At 50.4% G+C, this 20,466-nt stretch overlaps 1 protein-coding gene across 3 annotated transcripts; it reads left to right on the forward strand.

Annotated features, from left to right (window-relative positions):
• The first annotated feature begins 7,812 nt into the window (after nucleotides 1-7,812).
• Nucleotides 7,813-16,527, forward strand: FOSB (FosB proto-oncogene, AP-1 transcription factor subunit). 3 transcript variants are annotated; one of them, XM_081872338.1, is made up of 5 exons: nucleotides 7,813-8,617; nucleotides 11,685-12,068; nucleotides 12,972-13,079; nucleotides 14,697-14,981; nucleotides 15,082-16,527. In XM_081872338.1, the coding sequence occupies exons 1-5, from the start codon at nucleotides 8,486-8,488 to the stop codon at nucleotides 15,145-15,147; spliced, it is 975 nt and encodes a 324-aa protein (XP_081728464.1). In that variant the 5' UTR covers nucleotides 7,813-8,485; the 3' UTR covers nucleotides 15,148-16,527. The 3 variants fall into 3 exon arrangements, with proteins under 3 accessions (XP_081728464.1, XP_081728462.1, XP_081728463.1); XM_081872336.1 differs by having other exon boundaries at nucleotides 7,815-8,617; nucleotides 14,697-16,527; XM_081872337.1 differs by having other exon boundaries at nucleotides 7,819-8,617; nucleotides 11,685-12,002; nucleotides 14,697-16,527.
• Nucleotides 16,528-20,466: the final 3,939 nt, after the last annotated feature.

Consider the following 20,466-nt stretch of genomic DNA (forward strand, 5'->3'; position numbering starts at 1 on the left):
TATACCCCGCCCTTCTAGTGTAAACACACCGCTCAGGGCGGCTTATAATATTCGAGTTGAATTGGAAAGTGATGTTATATACGACTTCATTTCGTTTCACACAATCAACACGCTGCTTGATTTAAGAAACTTAAAACAGTTTACAAAAAGGATGAGCAATGAAATAATCAGTAAGGGAAAAAATTGAAAATTCAAATCGACATTCAGCTAAGAACATGCATCAACATACGCCTCTCAAAACCAAAAGTTTCTTCGCAGATACCAAAAAGAATGCAGCGAAGTCAGATGCCAGGTGTCAATAGGCAGGGAGTTCCAACGTTTGGTGCAGCTGCACTGAAAGACTGAGTTTTTATAAATGTAGGAGAGATTTTACTTTCTTGGACTCCATGATCACTGCAGATGATGACAGCAGCCACGAAATTCAAAGACGCCTGCTTCTTGGGAGAAAAGCAATGACAAACCTAGACAGCATCTTAAAAAGCAGAGACATCACCTTGCCAACAAAGGTCCGTATAATTAAAGCTATGGTTTTCCCAGTAGTGATGTATGGAAGTGAGAGGTGGACCATCAAGAAGGCTGATCACCGAAGAATGGATGCTTTTGAATTCTGGTCCTGGAGGAGACTCTTGAGAGTCCCATGGACTGCAAGAAGATCAAACGCATCCATTCTGAAGGAAATCAGCCCTGAGCGCTCACTGGAAGGACAGATCCTGAAGCTGAGGCTCTAAGACTTTGGCCACCTCATGAGAAGAGAAGACTCCCTGGAAAAGACCCTGATGTTGGGAAGGATGGAGGGCACAAGGAGAAGAGGACAACAGAGGATGAGATGGTGGGACAGTGTTCTCTAAGCTACCAGCATGAGTTTGACAAACTGTGGGAGGCAGTGGAAGACAGAAGTGCCTGGTGTGCTCTGGTCCAGGGGGTCACAAAGAGTCGGACACGACTAAACGAATAAACAACAACAACAACAACAAAGGAATGGGTTGTTGCTTTCTACGTAATTGTTTTCCGTTTTGTTTCCAAATTGACTTTAAGCATTCATTTTTTATTTATTGAATCTATATACCACCCTATACCCGGGGGTCGCAGGGCAGTTCACAGAACAAAATGCAAAATGTAAAACCACAAAATATATAATCAAAATAAAAACAACAGCCCAATAAACCCCACCCCAAAGAAACACCCACATTTTAAAAGGGCGTAGGATGCCATCGATTTAACATACATTTCTACTAGATTGCAAATTGCTTCAAGATTCACTGAAGGAGGTGAGTTATGAATGAAATAGATATACAAAATGAATAATAAAAGGCAATTTCCTTTTTTTTTTTTATTAAAAAAAAAGCCTGCTGGAAATAAAAAGGTCTTTGGTATCCAGTAAGAATATAAGAGGCCTTCTGGATCAGGCCAGTGGACCACCTAGCCCAAAGTTCTGTCCCCAGAGTAGCCAAACTGATGCCCATACTGGGAAACCTGCAAACAAAGCCTGAGAGCAACTCTCCCTTCCTGCAGTTTCCAGAATTGCTGCCTCCTCCAGCTGTGGAGGTAGAGATTAGGCAACTTGGCTAGTAGCCATCCATATTATCCTCCACCAATTTGACTAACTAACCCTCTTTTAAAGCCATCAGTATTGGCATCCGTAAGCCATCCTGTGGGAGGGAGTTCCGCAGGTTATGCACTCCATGAATAAGTCCTTTTGTTTATCTGTTCAATCTTCCACTCCTTTGGTTCCTTGTGTCAGTAAATCACAAACAGAGCATGCACACGAGAGCAACTCTCTTCTCCTGCTGTTTCCAGAAGCCGGTACTCGGTGGTAGGAGAACATACCTATTCACGGTTAAAAGGTAAAGGGACCCCTGACCATTAGGTCCAGTCGTGGCCGACTCTGGGGTTGCGGTGCTCATCTCGCTTTACTGGCCAAGAGAGCCGGTGTACAGCTTCTGGGTCATGTGGCCAGCAGGACTAAGCTGCTTCTGGCGAACCAGAGCAGCGCACGGAAATGCCATTTACCTTCCCGCTGGAGTGGTACCTATTTATCTACTTGCACTTTGACGTGCTTTCAAACTGCAAGGTTGGCAGGAGCAGGGATGGAGCAACGGGAGCTCACCCTGTCACAGGGATTTGAACCACCAACCTTCAGATCGGCAAGCCCTAGGCTCTGCGATTTAACCCACAGCGCCACCCGTGTCCAGGGTTAGTTAATGGGAAAATGAGGGAAGCGGGACAGACCTCAATTTTCATGGGGTCATGCATAGATTGCATGTGGAGGCAGCCACCCTCTCAGGCTCCCACACTGTACACAGTGCTTGGCTGAAGCTGATGGCAATTCTAGTCTGGGCTGTCAAAGTTCTGTCTTAATCCGCTCCAAATACTATTAAAGGCAGACAGGGGATTGTGCAAGCAGGAAGCCTCAAGCAATCTTGCTAAGACTACATTTTAAATGATAAGGGGGGGGGACAGCCTAGCCCAGGCATGTCCAACCAGTAGATCACGATCTACCAGTAGATCCCCGGCTGATCCTGGTAGAACGCGGGAACCTAATAATAATAATAATAATAATAATAATAATAATAATAATAATTTTTATTTATACCCCACCCTCCCCGGCCAGAGCCGGGCTCAGAGCGGCTAACACCAATAAAATTTCAATAAAACATAATAAGAAAAAAAGAAAAAGACAAAGAAACAATTTAAAATACAGGTTAAAATGCAATTTAAAATGCGGCCTCATTTTAAAAGTCAAAGCCATAAGGGGAGGGAAACATAAGGGTTAGACTGAGTCCAAACCAAAGGCCAGGCGGAACAGCTCTGTCTTGCAGGCCCTGTGGAAAGATATCAAATCCCGCAGGGCCCTGGTCTCTTGTGACAGAGCGTTCCACCAAGTCGGGGCCAGTACTGAAAAGGCCCTGGCCCTTGTTGAGACCAACCTAACCACCTTGCGACCTGGGACCTCCAAAATGTTGTTATTTGTGGACCTTAAGGTCCTCTGCGGGGCAGACCAGGAGAGGCGGTCCTGTAGGTACGTAGGTCCTAGGCCGCATAGAGCTTTAAAGGTCAAAATCGATCGTGGGATTAAATAAAGTTTATCGAAAGTTAACAAATAAAAGTTGAAGAACTCTGGGCTCAACAACTCTGGGCAATCCACCCACCCTCCATGAATTCTCCTCGTCCCTCCAATGACAATGGATAGATCACTGCCTGTTGTTTTATACTGGGAGTAGATTGCAGTCTCTTGGGAGAAAAGCAATGACAAACCTAGACAGCATCTTAAAAAGCAGAGACATCACCTTGTCAACAAAGGTCCGTATAGTTAAAGCTATGGTTTTCCCAGTAGTGATATATGGAAGTGAGAACTGGACCATAAAGAAGGCTGATCGCCGAAGAATGGATGCTTTTGAATTCTGGTGCTGGAGGAGACTCTTGAGAGTCCCATGGACTGCAAGAAGATCCAACCTCTCCATTCGGAAGGAAATCAGCCCTGAGTGCTTACTGGAAGGACAGATCCTGAAGCTGAGGCTCCAAGACTTTGGCCATCTCATGAGAAGAGAAGACTCCCTGGAAAAGACCCTGATGTTGGGAAAGATGGAGGGCACAAGGAGAAGGGGACGGCAGAGGACGAGCTGGTGGGACAGTGTTGTTGAAGCTACCAGCATGAGTTTGACCAAACTGCGGGAGGCAGTGGAAGACAGGAGTGCCTGGCGTGCTCTGGTCCAGGGGGTCACGAAGAGGCGGACACGACTGAACGACTAAACAACAACAAGATTGCATTCTCTTGGGAGTTGGGCATGCCTGGCACAGCCGATCCCAGTCTCACAGGATCATCTTACAAGTCAGGCCCACAACCATGAGCAGTAAAAATAAAAAGGGAAGCTCTTCCTCAATACCAGCTGTTTAGAGCACATCTGGAGCTGATCAGGAGGCACTGGCTAAGGGAGAGGGGGAAAGACTGTGGAATAATCATACGGCAAAAGAAGCAGTCATGCTGGCACAGAGAGGCGTTCCCTTTTCACCTGCAGGTTACATAAATCCCCTGCCTTGGCCTCTGTATCAGCTCCTCGCTGGGTGGAGCATTAGAAAGCTATTAGTGTGGGATGGGCAGATTAGCCTTCCCTGGAAACACCTGTTAAAACCTCCCCGGAAGCCAGGGAGGGGCTCCAGAAAGGTGACATCTTGGCTTATTCCCCTGAGATCAAAGCGGAGCTGGTTCAGCCTGGCAGGGCAGATCGGACCACCCCCCTTTTGTTAAGAGTCAGCTCAGCCTTCCCCAACTTGGGGTCCCTCCAGAGGTTTTCAGCCGCATTTGGAATACAGTGGTACCTCGGGTTACATACACTTCAGGTTACAGACTCCGCTAACCCAGAAATAGTACCTCGGATTAAGAATTTTGCTTCAGGATGAGAACAGAAATCGTGCTCTGGCGGCACAGCAGCAGCGGGAGGCCCCATTAGCTAAAGTGGTGCTTCAGGTTAAGAACCGACCTCCGGAACAAATTAAGTACAGTGGTACCTCTGCTTAAGAACTTAATTCGTTCCGGAGGTCCGTTCTTAACCTGAAACTGTTCTTAACCTGAAGCACCACTTTATCTAATGGGGCATCCCGCTACCGCTGCACCGCCAGAGCACGATTTCTGTTCTCATCCTGAAGCAAAGTTCTTAACCCGAGGTACTATTTCTGGATTAGCAGAGTCTGTAACCTGAAGCGTCTGTAACCCGAGGTACCACTGTACTGTGAACAGTTCAGGTTGCCTCAGCTCAGAAAGGGTGTTGCAGAGTTGGAAAAGTTTCAGCAAAGGACAAACAAGATAATAAATTGGGGTGGAGCAACTCCCCCCTATGGAAATAGGCTGCAGCATTTGGGGCTTTGTAGTTTAGAGAGCCCCATGGACTGCAAGAAGATCCAGCCTCTCCATTCTGAAGGAAATCAGCCCTGAGTGCTCACTGGAAGGACAGATCCTGAAGCTGAGGCTCCAAGACTTTGGCCACCTCATGAGAAGAGAAGACTCCCTGGAAAAGACCCTGATGTTGGGAAAGATGGAGGGCACAAGGAGAAAGGGACGACAGAGGGCGAGATGGTGGGACAGTGTTCTCGAAGCTACCAGCATGAGTTTGACCAAACTGCAGGAGGCAGTGGAAGACAGGAGTACCTGGCATGCTCTGGTCCAAGGGGTCACGAAGAGTCACGACTACGCAGCTCATTCTCTGGGAGGTGAGAGGTTGCATCTCACAACTGCTCATTAGTTTGTGTTCAGTTTCTAATAAGAGGGCAGCCAGGGCATAAAGGTAAAGGGACCCCTGACCATTAGGTCCAGTCACGGCCAACTCTGGGGTTGCGGTGATCATCTCGCTTTATTGGCCGAGGGAGCCGGCGTACAGCTTCCGGGTCATGTGGCCAGCAGGACTAAGCCGCTTCTGGAGAACCAGAGTAGAGCACGGAAACGCCACTTACCTTCCCTCCGGAGTGGTACCTATTTATCTACTTCCACTTTGACGTGCTTTCGAACTGCTAGGTTGGCAGGAGCAGGGACCGAGCAACGGGAGCTCACCCCGTCGCGGGGATTCGAACCGCTGACCTTCTAATCGGCAAGTCCTAGGCTCTGTGGTTTAGATCACAGTGCCACCCATGTCACTTATAGCCTCTTCTAAAAGACAAGCCCTCTGAACAGGAAACTCACCCCAAACTGTTTGTGGATACTCAAGGGATATGTAATGGCCAATCTGCACATGTTCAGAGGCAATTCTCCATTTGGGGGCAGGGGAATCATGGTTTCCTATGTGCCTGGTTCTGTGCTGTATCTCTAGATGTGCTTCAGAGGAAATGATATCTTATTTTTACGACTTCGCTGTCCTTTATCGACCACTTCATAGCATCTTAGCACTTCAAATAGCATCTCCAATATAGGGTCAGGAGGGACTCTGTGCAAAACCCTGGCGAGACACTGCCAATTAGTGTAATCAATAATAAATCAGGTCCGCCCAGTGGCCTGATTCAGTATAAAACTGCTTATTATGTTTCATACATGCTATCAGCACACTTGAAGATGTTACCACTGTCAAACCCTTTAATCTAGGTGTTGCAATGGAACCTGGGGAACTCCCAGCCTCTAGACGAAAGTGGATTTTAACAAGACGGCAATCCAAACGCTTGGGAAGGGTGTGTCTGTCTTCCACTTACATAAGCTATGGAAAGGTCAGGTGAAGCCTGCGTGGGAGTGGCAATATTTCGGTTCATCCACAGAGGATATTTGCACCTCTGAATTTGCTCTCTAGCAGAGGCTCCACCCCTCTGAAACTGAGGGACGCTGCATGCAGGCTGTCTCGAACCCAGAGCCGCTCTGATTAGAACTGGACTCTTGTTTGGGTCAGGGAGGCTCAGGGGTGCCAAGGATTGAACCTTGGGCATTCTGCATTCAAAGCAGGTGTTCCACCACTGAGCCGCAGCCCTGGGGCTTTTAGTGAGGCATCTGAATGAAGGTGATGATGATTAGTTTGCAAATTCATCATAAAAACAGGGGGTAGGGGTGGAGGGAGAGAGGAGAAAGCCAGCCAAAGAATGGATTCATTACAGGCATTTGTGTGCCACATACTCCCATGCAGGGGGCGGCGCCGCGCCACCATGTTCCCAGGATGGTGGGAATGTTCCTTATTGATGCCAGGCGTTTTCATCCTGCTCTTCAGCCAAATGAAGCTGTCGAGGAGGGGCTTAGCAAATGTCACTGGAAACCCCTGCCCACAGCACAAAAGGAAAAAGGGATTGTGAGGGAAGAGGAAAAAAGAAAACTCAGGCAGATTTATGGGTCACAAGCAGAATGGCTCCTGAAGACCTTTCCAAAATAGGAGACTATGAGAGATGTAAGCTTTAATTAGTGGGATCAATCAACTCATTTGTGAACTGATGTGGGGGGAGGGGCAGTAACCCGTGAGGCTCAGAGTTTAGAGCAATTTAGTTTACATCCAATGTGATACAACAATTCAGAATGTGCGTGTATGTATGTATATATATATATGTATATATATGTGTGTGTGTGTATAGATAGATGATAGATAGATAGATAGATAGATAGATAGATAGATAGATACACACACACACACATATATATATGATTCTCTTACCTTCAAACAACGAATGTTAGGCTGTGAATGGCAAAGTATTGTACAATTCATTCCACATACCTTTTTATTTCTTGGTAATATGCAAAAATTAAATAAATGTCAACCGTAAATAAATGTCTACCTTTGAACCAAGCGGGTTATTGGCTGTAGACTGCTGGAGCTTGTCTGAATTAGTTTTCCCCCTCTCCTCGCTCTTTCCCTAAAAGGGTCATCCTCACATCTTGTGGCAATGAGTTCCGTGAGTGAACTATAATACTGTGATATATATTTTTGGCGGGGAGGTGGGGGCAACTGCCGATCCTCCTGGCAATAATACAAATCTACTCCTTGGCAGGTATTTAAAAGCATCCCCCGGAGTCTCCCCCTAATCTGGGGTGGGGTGGGGGGGTTGGTTTCTACAGGGGGGGCGAGAAGAGGGGCGCCCCCCCTCGCCTTCCCCTCCGCGCGCCTCCCGCTCCCAATGCCATTTCTAGAACGGTAGTAAAAGTTTCTATTAATAAAAAGCCGCGGCGGCAAACACGAAAGCTCTCCAGCGCCGCCGCCGCCGCCGAGGCCTGTGAGAAAGGGATTCCCTCTGACGTCATTGCTAGGATACCAAACAAACACAGCCGAGACAAGGCCATATATGGCTAATTGCGTCACAGGAACTCCGGCGGGGCGGAGCGAGGGATCCCCGCTGAAATAGCCCTTTGGCGGCCCCGCACGGAGACCCCTTTGGGCAAGCGGGGAGGTCGGGGAGAGAGGGAGCCGCGGGCCGAGTTTGGGGGTCGGCGAGGTCCGGGATCGCCGGGGATCCGCGTTTGGGGGGCCGGATCGGCGCGCTTCCTGGTTGACGTCACGAGGGGCACGGCCCCCCTCTTGTATAAATAGGCGGCGCGGCCGAGCGTGGTTCATTCATAAGATTTCGGGCCCGGGAAGGAAGACCGGCGGCGGGCAGCGGAGACAGAAGCGAGCGCCGGAGGGGAGATCCCGACACTACTGCGCGGAAACCGACCGATCGCTTCGGATTGCTGGCTGCTTGTTTGGGGGGGAGGGGGGGAGGCTTTTCTCCCGGGCGCGCGTTGGGGTTGGAGGTGGCTCGACCGGTGGAACTTCGGCCTGCCGCTGCCTTCGGGACCATGCTGTTGCTTTGAAAGGAGAGCGAAGGGGGGGACCCGAGGGAGCCGTCTCCCCCTCCGCCAGGCGACCCGGAGAAGAGGAGCCACTCTCGGAGGCGCCCCGAGCCTCCTCCTGCCTCGGATCCGGCGGCGGCGACCACGGCAGCGGCAGCAGCGGCGGCGGCGGGAGGGTCGGCCGGCTGGCTGCGCTCGGCGCTCACCTTGGCTTCCAGGCGCCCCCGGCGAGGCCGCGGCCTTTCCCCGGCGCCCCCGAGGGAGATGTATCAGGGCTTCCCCGGAGACTACGACTCCACCTCCCGGTGCAGCTCGTCCCCTTCGGCCGAGTCCCAGTACCTCTCCTCGGTGGATTCTTTCGGGAGCCCCACGGCCGCCGCTGCCGCCTCCTCGCAGGTAAGAGAGCCGCCGATCGCGGGGTCTGTGTGTGTGTGTGAATGTCCCTTCACACACGGGTTCTTTCGTCCAGCCATAGGAGTCGGGGGGGGGGGTGCGCGCGTCCTTTGCACCGGACTCTTCCGGGCGCCGGGATCCAGGAGATCGGAGGCTCCCTTCTTACTCCCCCTTGCAGATCCCTGCACCCCCAGCCCGTGATCCAAGCGCTGGTCAGCTCGGGGTCTCCGGTGCTTGCATGCCTGTCTGCCTATCGGGGGACTCTCACGCCGCCCCCCCCGCCGCAATTGCATGTGCTTTTTGCTTTCCTCTTCCCTCCCCGCCGTCCTTCCTTTTTTGCCCCACCTGCCCACTTCGGCCGATCCCCTCCCAAATTGATCCCGATTGCGGTCCAGATTCCCCCATTTCCCTATTTTATTTCGTTTTTTAAAACACGCGGAAATGAATTCTCCGGATCACGGGTGTCCGACCCGCGATTGGAAAGCAAAATATAAGTAAAAAAAAATTTCCGGCAGTAGCAATGGAAACGGATCTCCCGCAAAAACTCTCCCCGCGCGCGCAAGTCTCCCCTGCGGTCCGCATTCCTCAACTCATTCTCTCTCCGCTTCCCGCACCCCGCTTCCCTCCGGGGTTTCGAACGCGCATGCGCGGAGAGGAGGAGGAGGAGGAGGAGGGGGGGAGTGGAGGAGGCGAGCGCGAAGACGAAAGGGGGGCGGGGTTGTGCGTAACGCATGACGTGCTGGAACCCTCCGTGCTGACGTGAAGCACGCACGGCGCGTCGCTCCTCCACCTCCTCCTCCTCCCCGAGGCGCGCGGGTTATTTTGGAACGCTGGTCCACCCCCGTTGCTAAGGGGCGGGGCCGGCGGGAGGAGCGCGCGGATTGGCCGGGCCTGGGAAGCGGAGGCCACGCCCCCTCCAGCCTCTGCTGCTGCTGCTGCTTCTATCTTGGTGCAAGTCAGCAGAGGAAAAAAAGGAAATGCTAAAAATAATCCTCTCCAACTGTGGAAGGAGCAGGAGTGCAATGCTTTGCGTCCCATATTTCGGGGGGCAGGTGCCAGCTCTCCCCCCCCCATAATGCCCCCTTTAGCTGGAAGAGAGAAATGGGCCCATAATAAGCACCCATCTCTTTCCTTCCCTTGTTAAATTGGGAGGGGAAGATGCATGCCTGCTCGCCCTCCCAATGTTGTCCCTGGTCCCCTGGGAGCTTTAGGGCCGCGCGCCCCCCTCTGCAATTCAGAGGGGGCTGCAATGAAGGGGTGGAGGAGCCCCACAGCTTGCTCTGACCCACTGGTGAACGTGGGAAATGGGTAATAATATTAGGTATAAATGTGCTTGCTTCTGACACTCCAGCCAGGAATGGCAGCCAGCCCCCGACCCATTTGGAAGTGTGGGGCGCAGTGGCGTAGCGTGGGGGGTGCAGGGGGGCCCGGCCACACCGGGCGCAACATCTGGGGGTTAGGGTTAGGGGCCGCAAATCCACGGGTTAGGGGGTGCAAATTACTTGCCTTGCCCCGGGTGCTGACAACCCACGCTACACCACTGGTGGGGCTTGGAGGGAGCTTGGCTTTCCTGTGAATTGCATAGCAGCACTTGGGTGAAACCCTTTCCCTTTGCTTTTGAGGGAAGGAGCAGCAAATTTTAGGGATGAGCCTCATTTTGCCCTCCGATTCACAGCTTTTCCCACCTGAGTTGCTTTAGAGCTCCTTGTCGAAGAGTTATTTCTGAGCTGTGTTACCTGCAGGGGGAATCTCCGGCAGCTTTCTTCCCCTCAGATCTTACTGTACTTGGGACTCTTATTATATCACACCTTCTGGTAGTTTGTGTGCTTTGAGGTTTCGTCCTAAAAAAAGACGAGAAAAAAGCCAAGGTTTCAAACCAGAGACCATTATTCCCAGTACTGTATAGGTGCAGGATACAATACATATACACACACAAATATATGTATCTTCCCCCTGAAAAGCAATAAAAAGAATTCTGGTATCTTGCCCTAAAAGTGTCCATCGTGGTGGCAGTTGGTGACGGCTGATGCTTCCGCTTCATTTGATCTTGTGATATTTGTTAATATTTCCTGATGTCACTTATTTGAGGAATGAGAGGTTAGCCTTCAGTTCTCAAGCTAGAGAGGAAACAGTGTTTGCCACAAGCTTCCAGCAACTCTTTTAACAGAAATCCAACACGCTCACTGACAGAATATCTGTGTTGCATCTCCACTGCAGTTGGCAGTTCCTCTCTCATAACCCAGACGGCAGGCAGGACTGGATGACAGAGCCAGCTGTGGTGGCTCATTTCATAGAGTTGCCAAGGGGTCATAAGGGGTCATCTGGTCCAACCCCCTTTGGTCTTAGATAGACACTTTGGCTTAGACATGGGGTTGGTGCTCCAGGTGTCATTGGGACTAAAGCTGATGGGATTTGACACCGGCTGAAGTTGATGGGATTTGTAGTACAGCAATGCAGGGGGTTGGACTAGATGACCCTCGGATCCCATTCCAACTCTACAGTTCTGTGAACACCTGGAGGGCAGCAGGCTATTACTCATCACTTTTCTCTCCCCTCCCCCAAATGAACTCAAAGCGACTTACAAACATTAAATAATAATAATTTATTATTTATACCCCACCCATCTGGCTGGGTTTTCCCAGCCACTCTGGGAGGCTTCCAACAAAGTATTAAACAACAGTAGTCTCCCCTAAAGCTTCCCTAAAGAGGGCTGCCTTCAGATGTCTTCTAAAAGTCTGGTAGTTGTTTTTCTCTTTGACATCTGGTGGGAGGGCATTCCACAGGGCAGGTGCCACTACCGAGAAGGCCCTCTCCGTAGTGGCCAAGGTTGCTTTTTAAAAACCGTAATAACGAATGAGGTTGAGAAGAAACCAACTGCACACATTAGCTCCCACAAACATTTTATTGATAAAGCAAAACACTTCGTTTGTTAGGCATTCGCCTTAGGGGTGAATGATCCATGTCACCTGGATCATTTAGGCCACGGTTGCCTACGTGAAGAAGGAACATGGAAGCCTTATTTCTGCCGTCCTCTGAGCATGCATGCCTCCTTCTCTCTCTCCCTCTCCAGGAGTGCAGTGGCCTTGGGGAAATGCCCGGATCCTTTGTGCCAACAGTGACTGCCATATCGACTAGCCAAGACCTGCAGTGGTTGGTGCAGCCCACCTTGATTTCCTCCATGGCCCAGTCTCAGCAGCCTCCGGGCCAGCAAATGCCTCAACAACAACAGCAGCAGCAACAGCCACCCACTGTGGACCCCTACGACCTGCCGGGGACCAGCTACTCCACCCCAGGACTGGGCGCTGCCTACGGTGCCGGCCCCTCGGGGCTGCCTGCCGCCCAGCCACGCTCCACCAGGGCCCGGCCCCGAAGGACTCGGGAGGAAACGGTGAGCGGGGAGGATTGTAGGGCCCTGATTCTCCTGTGGAACGTCCTCTGGGGAGCCGGCGACGAGGTTATTAACTCAAATCGTTTTGCATCCTTGATTTGACCCTGCTTGACAGATTCCCCAAGCAGCCTTAACGGCTGCATTTGGTATATATATTTTTGGGGTGGGATATTGGCTGGTCGCCTTCTCCGCCCTCTCGCCCCCTTGGTAGCTTGGGGGAAAGTATGGGTGACTTATCCAGATTGCAGCGACGGATTTGCCAGTCCACTGTAGCCAGGACCACCTTGGATTCCTGGCTGGGCAGCGTCCAGCTAAGGTGGGCTGCTTGACCCTCCCAAATCTGGTTCTCCGACGTTGCTGCATCTTTTTCCTAGACTTGCAGAGTTGCAAAGGGACCATTAATCATCAGTCCAGTGTTTCCCAACCTTGTTCCTCCAGCTGTTTTTGGACTACAATTCCCATCATCCCTTGCCACTGGTCTTGCTAGTCAGGGATGATGGGAGTTGTAGTTCAAAAACAGCTGGAGGCACAAGCTTGGGAAACACTGATTCTAGTCCAACCCCCTGCAATGCAGGAATCTTTTGACCAATGCGAGACTCAAACCCACAACCTCTGGATTAAGAGTCTCACAGGGTTACTTGAGTGTATTCTCCTGGGTTGAATACTGGGGTAAAACCCAGGATGTCCATTTGTCCCAGCAGAATGAGCAAAGATAGTGTTGGCGGCAGGGGTCAGTTGTGTGGATCCCAGAATTCTTGACAGCCAGTCAGGGGAAGGGATCTTCTGTCTCTTCATGAAGTCCAAAGATAGACCAGCTTCTCCAATGTTCATTAGGGATGGATACAGCTGGTTTGCCCTGCAGGAGAGAGGTGGTGGCAAAGTCCTTTGGGACGATGCCATGCGCAGAAAGGGAGAATTGTCTCTAGCCTTCATCCATGGACTGACCGCCTCTTTCTCCCGCCCTTGCAGCTGACACCCGAGGAGGAAGAAAAACGGCGTGTCCGGAGGGAGAGGAACAAGCTTGCAGCGGCCAAGTGCAGGAATCGCCGCCGTGAACTGACAGACCGACTTCAAGCGGTGAGTGGAAAACGGGGACTTTCTGGCCATGAGCTTTTTGGTGCCACTGGCCCTGCTCTTGGGTGGGGGGAAACCCACAAGCTTTGAGAGAGGTGGAGCTGCCTCAGGGCCCTGTTCTGCCTGGCTCAATGCCCAATTTCTATCTATTGCATTTATATCCCACCTCCCTCACATTTAACCTCCACAACAACCCTGCGAAGTAGGTCAGGCTGAGAGACAGGGACTGTGACCGGAGGCTCATGGTGAGCTTCACGGCCAAGTGGGGGTTTGAATCCTGGTGTCTCTCAGGCTCTAACCACTACCCCATGTTGTCTCCTCATGGCTGGTATTACCATTTTAAGGGGCCACAAACAGCTGATTATTTCATTCCTTATGACCATAGGGTAAAGCCAGGTTTTTCAGGGCAAAGAGTTTGAAATGTTTTTTCTTCCATCGGGATATTTGAAAACGGTGTTGGTTTTTTGTTTTTTGTTTTTTAAAAGGCTGCAACCGCTGATTTTTAATGCCCTTCTCCTTGTGGCTTGTTCTAAGCTGTTTTGGGCTCCCATATTTAGGATAACAAGCTTTATTTACAAATCTTCAAGAACGGACAGCTCATCCCCTTCTTTTGGGGACCAGGCAAACCCCAGTTCCTCCCTGCTGAGCTTCAAGCTGAGAGGGGCTTGTTTCCTCTTGCTTTCCCTCCACTTTCCCTGCAATGTAGGTAACAGCTCTAGGCCGCCATCTTGGAGGAATGGGCGCCATAGTTTGTTGGCCAGAGCGGTTCTCGCCCAGCAGTGGCCCCTCTGGTCCTGCAGACGCCATTTTGAAAGAGGGCAAAGGGTCTCTTGCTTGGCTAGAGCAGGAGAAATGGCAGACTCCCTGACTGCAGTGCCCACCAAAACTGGGATGGCCCCCCCAAAAAAAAAACCCCTAGGAGCAGGCAGCGAGGCAAGATGGCAGATGCAGACTACCCACAGGCGTCCCTGGGTGGGCTTGAACCACCAACCTTCTGGTGGTGATGGTTGTTGTTAACAGTATTATTATTATTATTATTATTATTATTATTATTATTATTATTTGAATTTATATACTGCCCTATACCCAGGGGGTCTCCAGGCGATTCACAGAATAAAATCAAGATATAAAACCACAAAATACCTAATAAAAATAAAAACAACAACCCAATAGCCACCCCCACAAAAAATAAACATTTTAAAAGGACATAGGATGCCAATCAGATCAACCAAAGGCCTGGAACATTTTTGCCTGGCGCCTGTATGATGAAGGCGCCAGGTGACCTTCCTTAGGGAGAGCATTTCACAAACAGGGAGCCACTATAGAAAAGGCCCTGTTCTTCTGTTGCCATCCTCTGCACCTCTTGAGGAAGGCGGCACCCGAAGGAGGGCCTCAGAAGATGATCTCAGGGTCTGGGTTGGTTCATATAGAAACAGGCGGTCGTTAAGGTATTGCGGTCCTGAGTTGCTGGGGAATTTTGGCCAGATGCACCACCCAAGGGAACTGGTGGTGATGGTTTCCCTCCCAGCTCCCCAATTCCACAGCATCTCACCTCCCCTTCCTTGCCCCCCCCCCATGGCTTCCTTGCTGAATCCGCTGATGTCCCCGCTCCTTCCGCAGGAGACCGACCAGCTGGAGGAGGAGAAGGCTGAGCTGGAGTCGGAGATCGCGGAGCTTCAGAAGGAACGCGAACGGCTGGAGTTTGTCCTGGTGGCTCACAAGCCCAGCTGCAAGATCCCTTACGAGGACGTGCCAGAACTGATCGGGCAGCCGGGCACCTCGGGCGAGGTGAGCGCTTTAGCCCTGGCGGTCAAGGAGGACCCCTTTGGGCCCACGGCCTACTCGTCGCTGCCCCTCCACTACCAGCAGACCCTTGGCGGAGTGCAGGCCTTGTCCCCCGCGGAGGTAGCGTTTTCTAGTTCTTACTTTTCACATGGTGAACAGCTGACCGACCCGTACCCGGCTAACCCTTCCTATACGTCTTCGTTTGTCTTCACCTACCCAGAGGGAGCCAGCTGCGGAGCCACACACCAGCGGAACAGCAGCAGCGACCAGTCCTCAGACTCCCTGAACTCTCCCTCGCTCCTTGCCTTGTGAAACTCAAAAAACCAAAAAACACGCAAAAACAAAACACAAAAGCCCAACCGCCTCCCAATCTCGAAACCTTTTCTCTGCCTGACCTCCATTGGAAAAAACCAAAACGACCCACGTGCGCAAACTTCTGCGTTAAGCGAAGAGGGGGGCACAAGAGAGAGAGAGAGAGAGAGAGAGAAATGGCAAATGCGTACCCCCCAGCTTGGGAGCATCGAACCTTTAAAACACCAATATCTATCTATAAAGAGACCAAGTCACCCGCCAGCCCTCGCTACACCAGCACCCACAATCACAAGCTCTGTGACCATGTTGTTGTTGATGTTCAGACTGCCGGGCTGCAGTGAGTGGAACGCCTTTTTGTGTGTCGATGGTCGCTTTCAACATTTCCTTGTTTTTTGGGCTTTGCAATTTCCAAATGGGAGAGCGAAGGAGCATGGATGTTTCTGGGCTGCAACGATGGATGATCTACCCTCCGCCTCGGAAGAACTCTGAGCCTAATACTTGCTTTCTGTGGGGGAAACGGGGCCCTTGCCTTTTGCTGAGTGTGGACTGTGACGATGGTTCTCTGATTCTTGCTGCCTTTTGTTCATGGAATCATAGAATTGTAGACTTGGAAAGGGACCCCAAGGGGTCGTCTTGTTGTAAGAAGCCGAGCAAAAGGGGATGACCTGTCAGTAGGGGGAATGAGGAGGAATGGGGGTGGGCTCCCTCCCCCCTGTTCTAGCAGACCCTACATTGCCTGGCTGCTTGTGAATCTTCTGCCAGCTGCATGGTTAGAAATGGGCACTCTCAAGGCACTTTTCCAAGTTATCAGCCTGCACTATGAAACGTGGTTGAGAGATTGACCGGCCAGCAACCATCCTTTCCCAAATTATTTTGGCAGGTACCTACTGTCAACCTCAAAAAAAAGTCTAGAATATGGCGCAGGAGGTGCTTAAAAGCTCTTGTTTTCTGTGTGGTTTAAGCTTGCTGCTTGATCCAGAGGCGCATGCTTACTCAGAAGTCAGCGCAACAGAATTCAGTTCCTTATGAGTTGCACCCTTAACGCACAGAGGAGCAAGTCTACTTTAATAGGCATGCAAGCAGAAATTATTCCAGTTCACACGATTACCAGTTTAGGCGCTTTGGTGAATGTCCTGGGAATATAATCAAAGGGCAGTAGAAAAGTATTTGGTCTTAACAAAGTAAGAAGAAAAAGAAGTTATATGCTTCTTTTTCTTCATACTTTGTTAATATATATATTGAGTTCAATACAAAATCGAAAACTTAATTAGTGAGAACCTCGGCTGCAAAACTCACCAGATTTTTAACTTGTGCAATAGTTTGGCAGCCCTGGTGTGCCTGTCAGAGAACATGGAAGCCTCCATGCTTGTAAAGAAAGCTTTTTTGCTAGGAATTTGCACAGTGGGCTGTCTGGAACGCCACGTCTCTTATTTTTGTCCAGCTGGTTGGGGGGGCCAGCTCTATGTTGGGTCTACCCACCGCCTTTTAAACTTGGCCACATCCCCCCCACCCCCGAATGAATCCTCTTCCCACTAGGGACTTCTGCCTTTGCTCGGTTTCACGTGGGTGGATGGCTGGCAACCATTTTGCTGGGATGTTGGGGAGCTGCGCTTGGTGATATACTGTGAACGGACCTCTCCCCCCCCCTCCTTGTATAGATGCTTTCCTTCCCCGGCCCCTCAATATTGTGACACTATGTACTTTAAGCTGCCTGTTTCCTTTTGCTTGATGTATCCGTGGTTTTTGAAGCTGGCTCTTCTCCCCCACCACCCTTTTCTTCCTTGGTGACACTGTTGGTGAGGAAAAAAAACTTTGGATATTTAGCTGACTTCCATCCCCAGCTGCAGCCTTTCCTAATTTCTGGGCTTCTGGCTTCCTTCCTGCCTAGCTGCACCCTGGTGGATATCACTTTAGGGTGCCCAGATTCTCAAATGTGAGCTCCCTTTTTGAAAAGTGTCGGTGGCCCAGCCTGTCCCAGCATTTCAATCGGTTTGCAGCCGTGTTGCTTGTGAAGTGGCCCCCCCACCCCACCCCAGGGTCTCCTTGCGCCCTGTTGCTTCGGTTGCCAACGCCAAGCGGCGCTTGTGTATCTCTTGTGTGTGATCTTGTGCAACAGCGCTGCCCGCTTCTGACACCGTGCTGCCTCTTATTAACCTGCCACACAAGTGTGTTTATGGACTGGGGTAAAACGAAAAAACGAAAAAAAGCTGCCTTGTTGCTTTTATGGAGCTCTAGAGCACGCCGTTCAGGATGTTTCCCAAAAACTTTCCTCGTGACCAAGCTTTCAATGTTGTGTTTAAATTTTTTTTTAAACCAGAATTATTTTTAATCTTATGGACTTTTATTTTAACCGGCTTTTATTTTTTTTATTTTTAATTGCTTATTATACACTTGCTGGGGAAACGGGGGAATATTTTTAATTTTTTAACTATTATAATAATTATTATATTATTTTTACCCCCTTGTGCTGTAATATTATTTTTGTGTGTGATGTTGTTTTGTTAAGCAGCAGGGGGGCCGTCGGACGGGAAGCAGAGGAGAGAACCCGGCTGGCGACTCTTCCCTGCACTTAACCTTGGCTAGCAAAAATAGCAAATAAAGACAGCTTTGAAAAATGCACTTTTTAACGATGGATATAAGATCTCTATTTTTTCAAACTCCTGTAAAGTTAACATTAAGGTGCAATAAAAAAAAAGAAAAACCTTGAGCCGTAGAGCTGCCTGGCTTTCTCCACACCGAAACCCCCATCACCTTGTGCCTTAACCCTTCACGTTCAGGGCGGGGCAGACCCTGGGGTGGCCGGGTAGCAGGAAGCTGCTATTGAGGGTGGTTGCCATGTTTATGCACTGGGACCTTGTTTGGTGTTGGAGTGCCCTCTGCAGCATGCTAAGCGAAAGCACACATGGTGAGATCTCATGGAAAGCAGATTTTGGGGTTTATCTGTGTAGTTACAACCCTTAAATCCAGGGTGTAAAACCCTTATATCCCATGATCAAAGTGTTGCTGCTGACCTTTAAAGCCCTAAACAGCCTAGGTCCCGTATACCTGAAGGAGCATCTCCACCCCCATCGTTCTGCCCAGACACTGAGATCCAGCTCCGAGGGCCTTCTGGCGGTTCCCTCCCTGCGAGGTTACAGGGAACCAGGCAGAGGGCCTTCTCGGTGGTGGCACCCGCCCTGTGGAACGCCCTCCCACCAGATGTCAAAGAGAAGAACAACTACCAGACATTTAGAAGACACCTGAAGGCAGCCCTGTTTAGGAAAGCCTTTAATGTTTAACAGACCATTGTATTTTAATATTTTGTTGGAAGCCTCTCAGAGTGGCTGGGGAAGCCCAGTCAGATGGGCGGGGTATAAAAAATAAATGGTGATGATGATGATCAGGCTAAAGGGGCCCATCTAGTCCAGCCATCCTGTTCTCACAGGGCCAGCCATGATGGGAAACCTGCAAGCAGCATCCAAGCACAAGAGCAACTCTCCTGCGGTTTCTGGCAACTCGGATTCAGCAGCCTTGCTGCCTCTGACTGACTGTAGAGGGCAAAACATAGCCCTTGTGGCTGGTAGCGATTGGTAGCCGCCTCCTTCTCCTCTTCCACAAATTTCCTAGGTGGCACTTCTGCATGGAAGGAATCTTGTAGGCTCTTCCCAGCATTCCATTGTAATAAACGAAAATCTTCCCTTATGGGGGGGACACAAGAGCCCTTATAGAGTCCTTTGCAGGGGGGGCCATCAGACAGGAAGGAGAGAACTCTGGACCCGGCTGGCGACTCTTCCCTGCACTTAACCTTGGCTAGCAAAAATAGCAAAGACAGTTTTGAAAGAGGAGGAAGCTTTGATGCTCCTCCGTCTGGATCTCAATTGCATGTCACACACCCCCCCCCCCCGGACTTCCAGCCAACTTTTGGTTTGAACCTTCCAACCCTGCTTTTCGCTGAATTCCAAAGATTTAAGAGTTTGGAACTAGAATGAACTACCGTTTCACGCAGCACATAGTTAAAACTGTGGAACTCCCTGCCGCAGTGTGCTGGGCCCGGGGGTAAGCCGTGAAACACGGTCCAGGATCCGAAGGTTCTGCTGGGAGTCAGTCCGACAGGGCCAAGGCAGGAAACCAGGCAAGGACAGGCACAGGATCTCAGGCATGATCTGGCATACAGCAATGTTGCTCCCGAGGTCCGACAGCCTTTTATCTTTGTTGGGGTAATGGCCGGTCCTGATCCCCCGGCGACTCACCTCCCTGTCTCGCCCGAAGGTGAGCACTCCTCCTGCGAGTACTCAGGTCTCTCCTTCTCTCAGACTTTCATCTCTGCAGCTCAGGAGACGTCAGTGGGTGACTAGACCCAGGGGCCGCCTCAGCCTCCCCTGACCCAACTGGTAGTGGAGCAGCTGTAAGTGATGGCCCAGCTGGAGGCAACGAGGGAATCCCTGCATCTGGAGCCAGGACAGGCTCAGGCCCTTGAATCGGCCCAGCTGGTGTTTGCTGCAGGGGAACCTGTGCAGACTGGGACTCTTCAGGATCAGGCCCCAGACTTGGTTCAGATCATGCCTGAGGCAAAGGATCCGGTGCAGACTGAGACTCCTCTGGTTCCGAGTCCGAGCCTCAGTCCCAGGCCATCACATGCAGGAGGCAGGGCTGGCCACCAACTTATTAAATTAAATAAAATTTTTATTTATACCCCGCTGTTCCCCGTTTAAAAACCGGGCTCAGGACGGCTAACAGCAAACACAAAACACTGATCAAAATGTGACTTAAAAACAGCATAGAAACAGCATAAAATACAACATAAATGCAGCATCGATGTCAATAAAATTAAAAAACCCAGGGGTCATCAGCATTAGTGATGAGTACAGTTCCCTTAGTTTCCATTATCATACCATTAAAAGGGCAAGAATACACAGATATTTTAGCATCTTTGTAACATCATCTCCAGTTTCCTTTTTTAAATAGCCAGGCCATGCAATACTGTAGAAGCACAAATGCCAGAACCTAGGATCTTGCACTCTGATGTTGTCAACATTAAAGTGGCCCGACTCAGGAAGAATAGACACATGCCTGAGCGAAAAGCTTAGTAAGAAATATTCCATTGCCACATTTTTTACTCATTATTGAAGTTTGCAGCAAAGACGCCAGTTCTTCAACATCCCAGAGATTTTTTTTCCTGAGCGGCACACTAGATCAGGAAGTATCTCTAAGGCTGTCTTCAAAGCTGCTTCATAGCCTTCAATTACCTCTGAAACAGAAAGTCCCATTCTTCGAAGCTCTTCTGCATGTTCTAGGAGGGCTCCAGCAAACACCA

Source organism: Podarcis erhardii (genome assembly GCF_964252035.2).
Source record: "Podarcis erhardii genome assembly, chromosome: 7".
Lineage (NCBI taxonomy): Eukaryota > Metazoa > Chordata > Lepidosauria > Squamata > Lacertidae > Podarcis > Podarcis erhardii.

What these genes read in the sequence shown, in the direction of transcription:
- FOSB (XM_081872336.1), top strand. Translation starts at nt 8,486, where the DNA reads ATGTATCAGGGCTTCCCCGGAGACTACGACTCCACCTCCCGGTGCAGC. An exon ending in CCGCTGCCGCCTCCTCGCAG is followed by an intron (nt 8,618 to 11,684) that starts GTAAGAGAGCCG and finishes CTCCCTCTCCAG; the next exon opens with GAGTGCAGTGGCCTTGGGGA. An exon ending in TGACAGACCGACTTCAAGCG is followed by an intron (nt 13,080 to 14,696) that starts GTGAGTGGAAAA and finishes CTCCTTCCGCAG; the next exon opens with GAGACCGACCAGCTGGAGGA.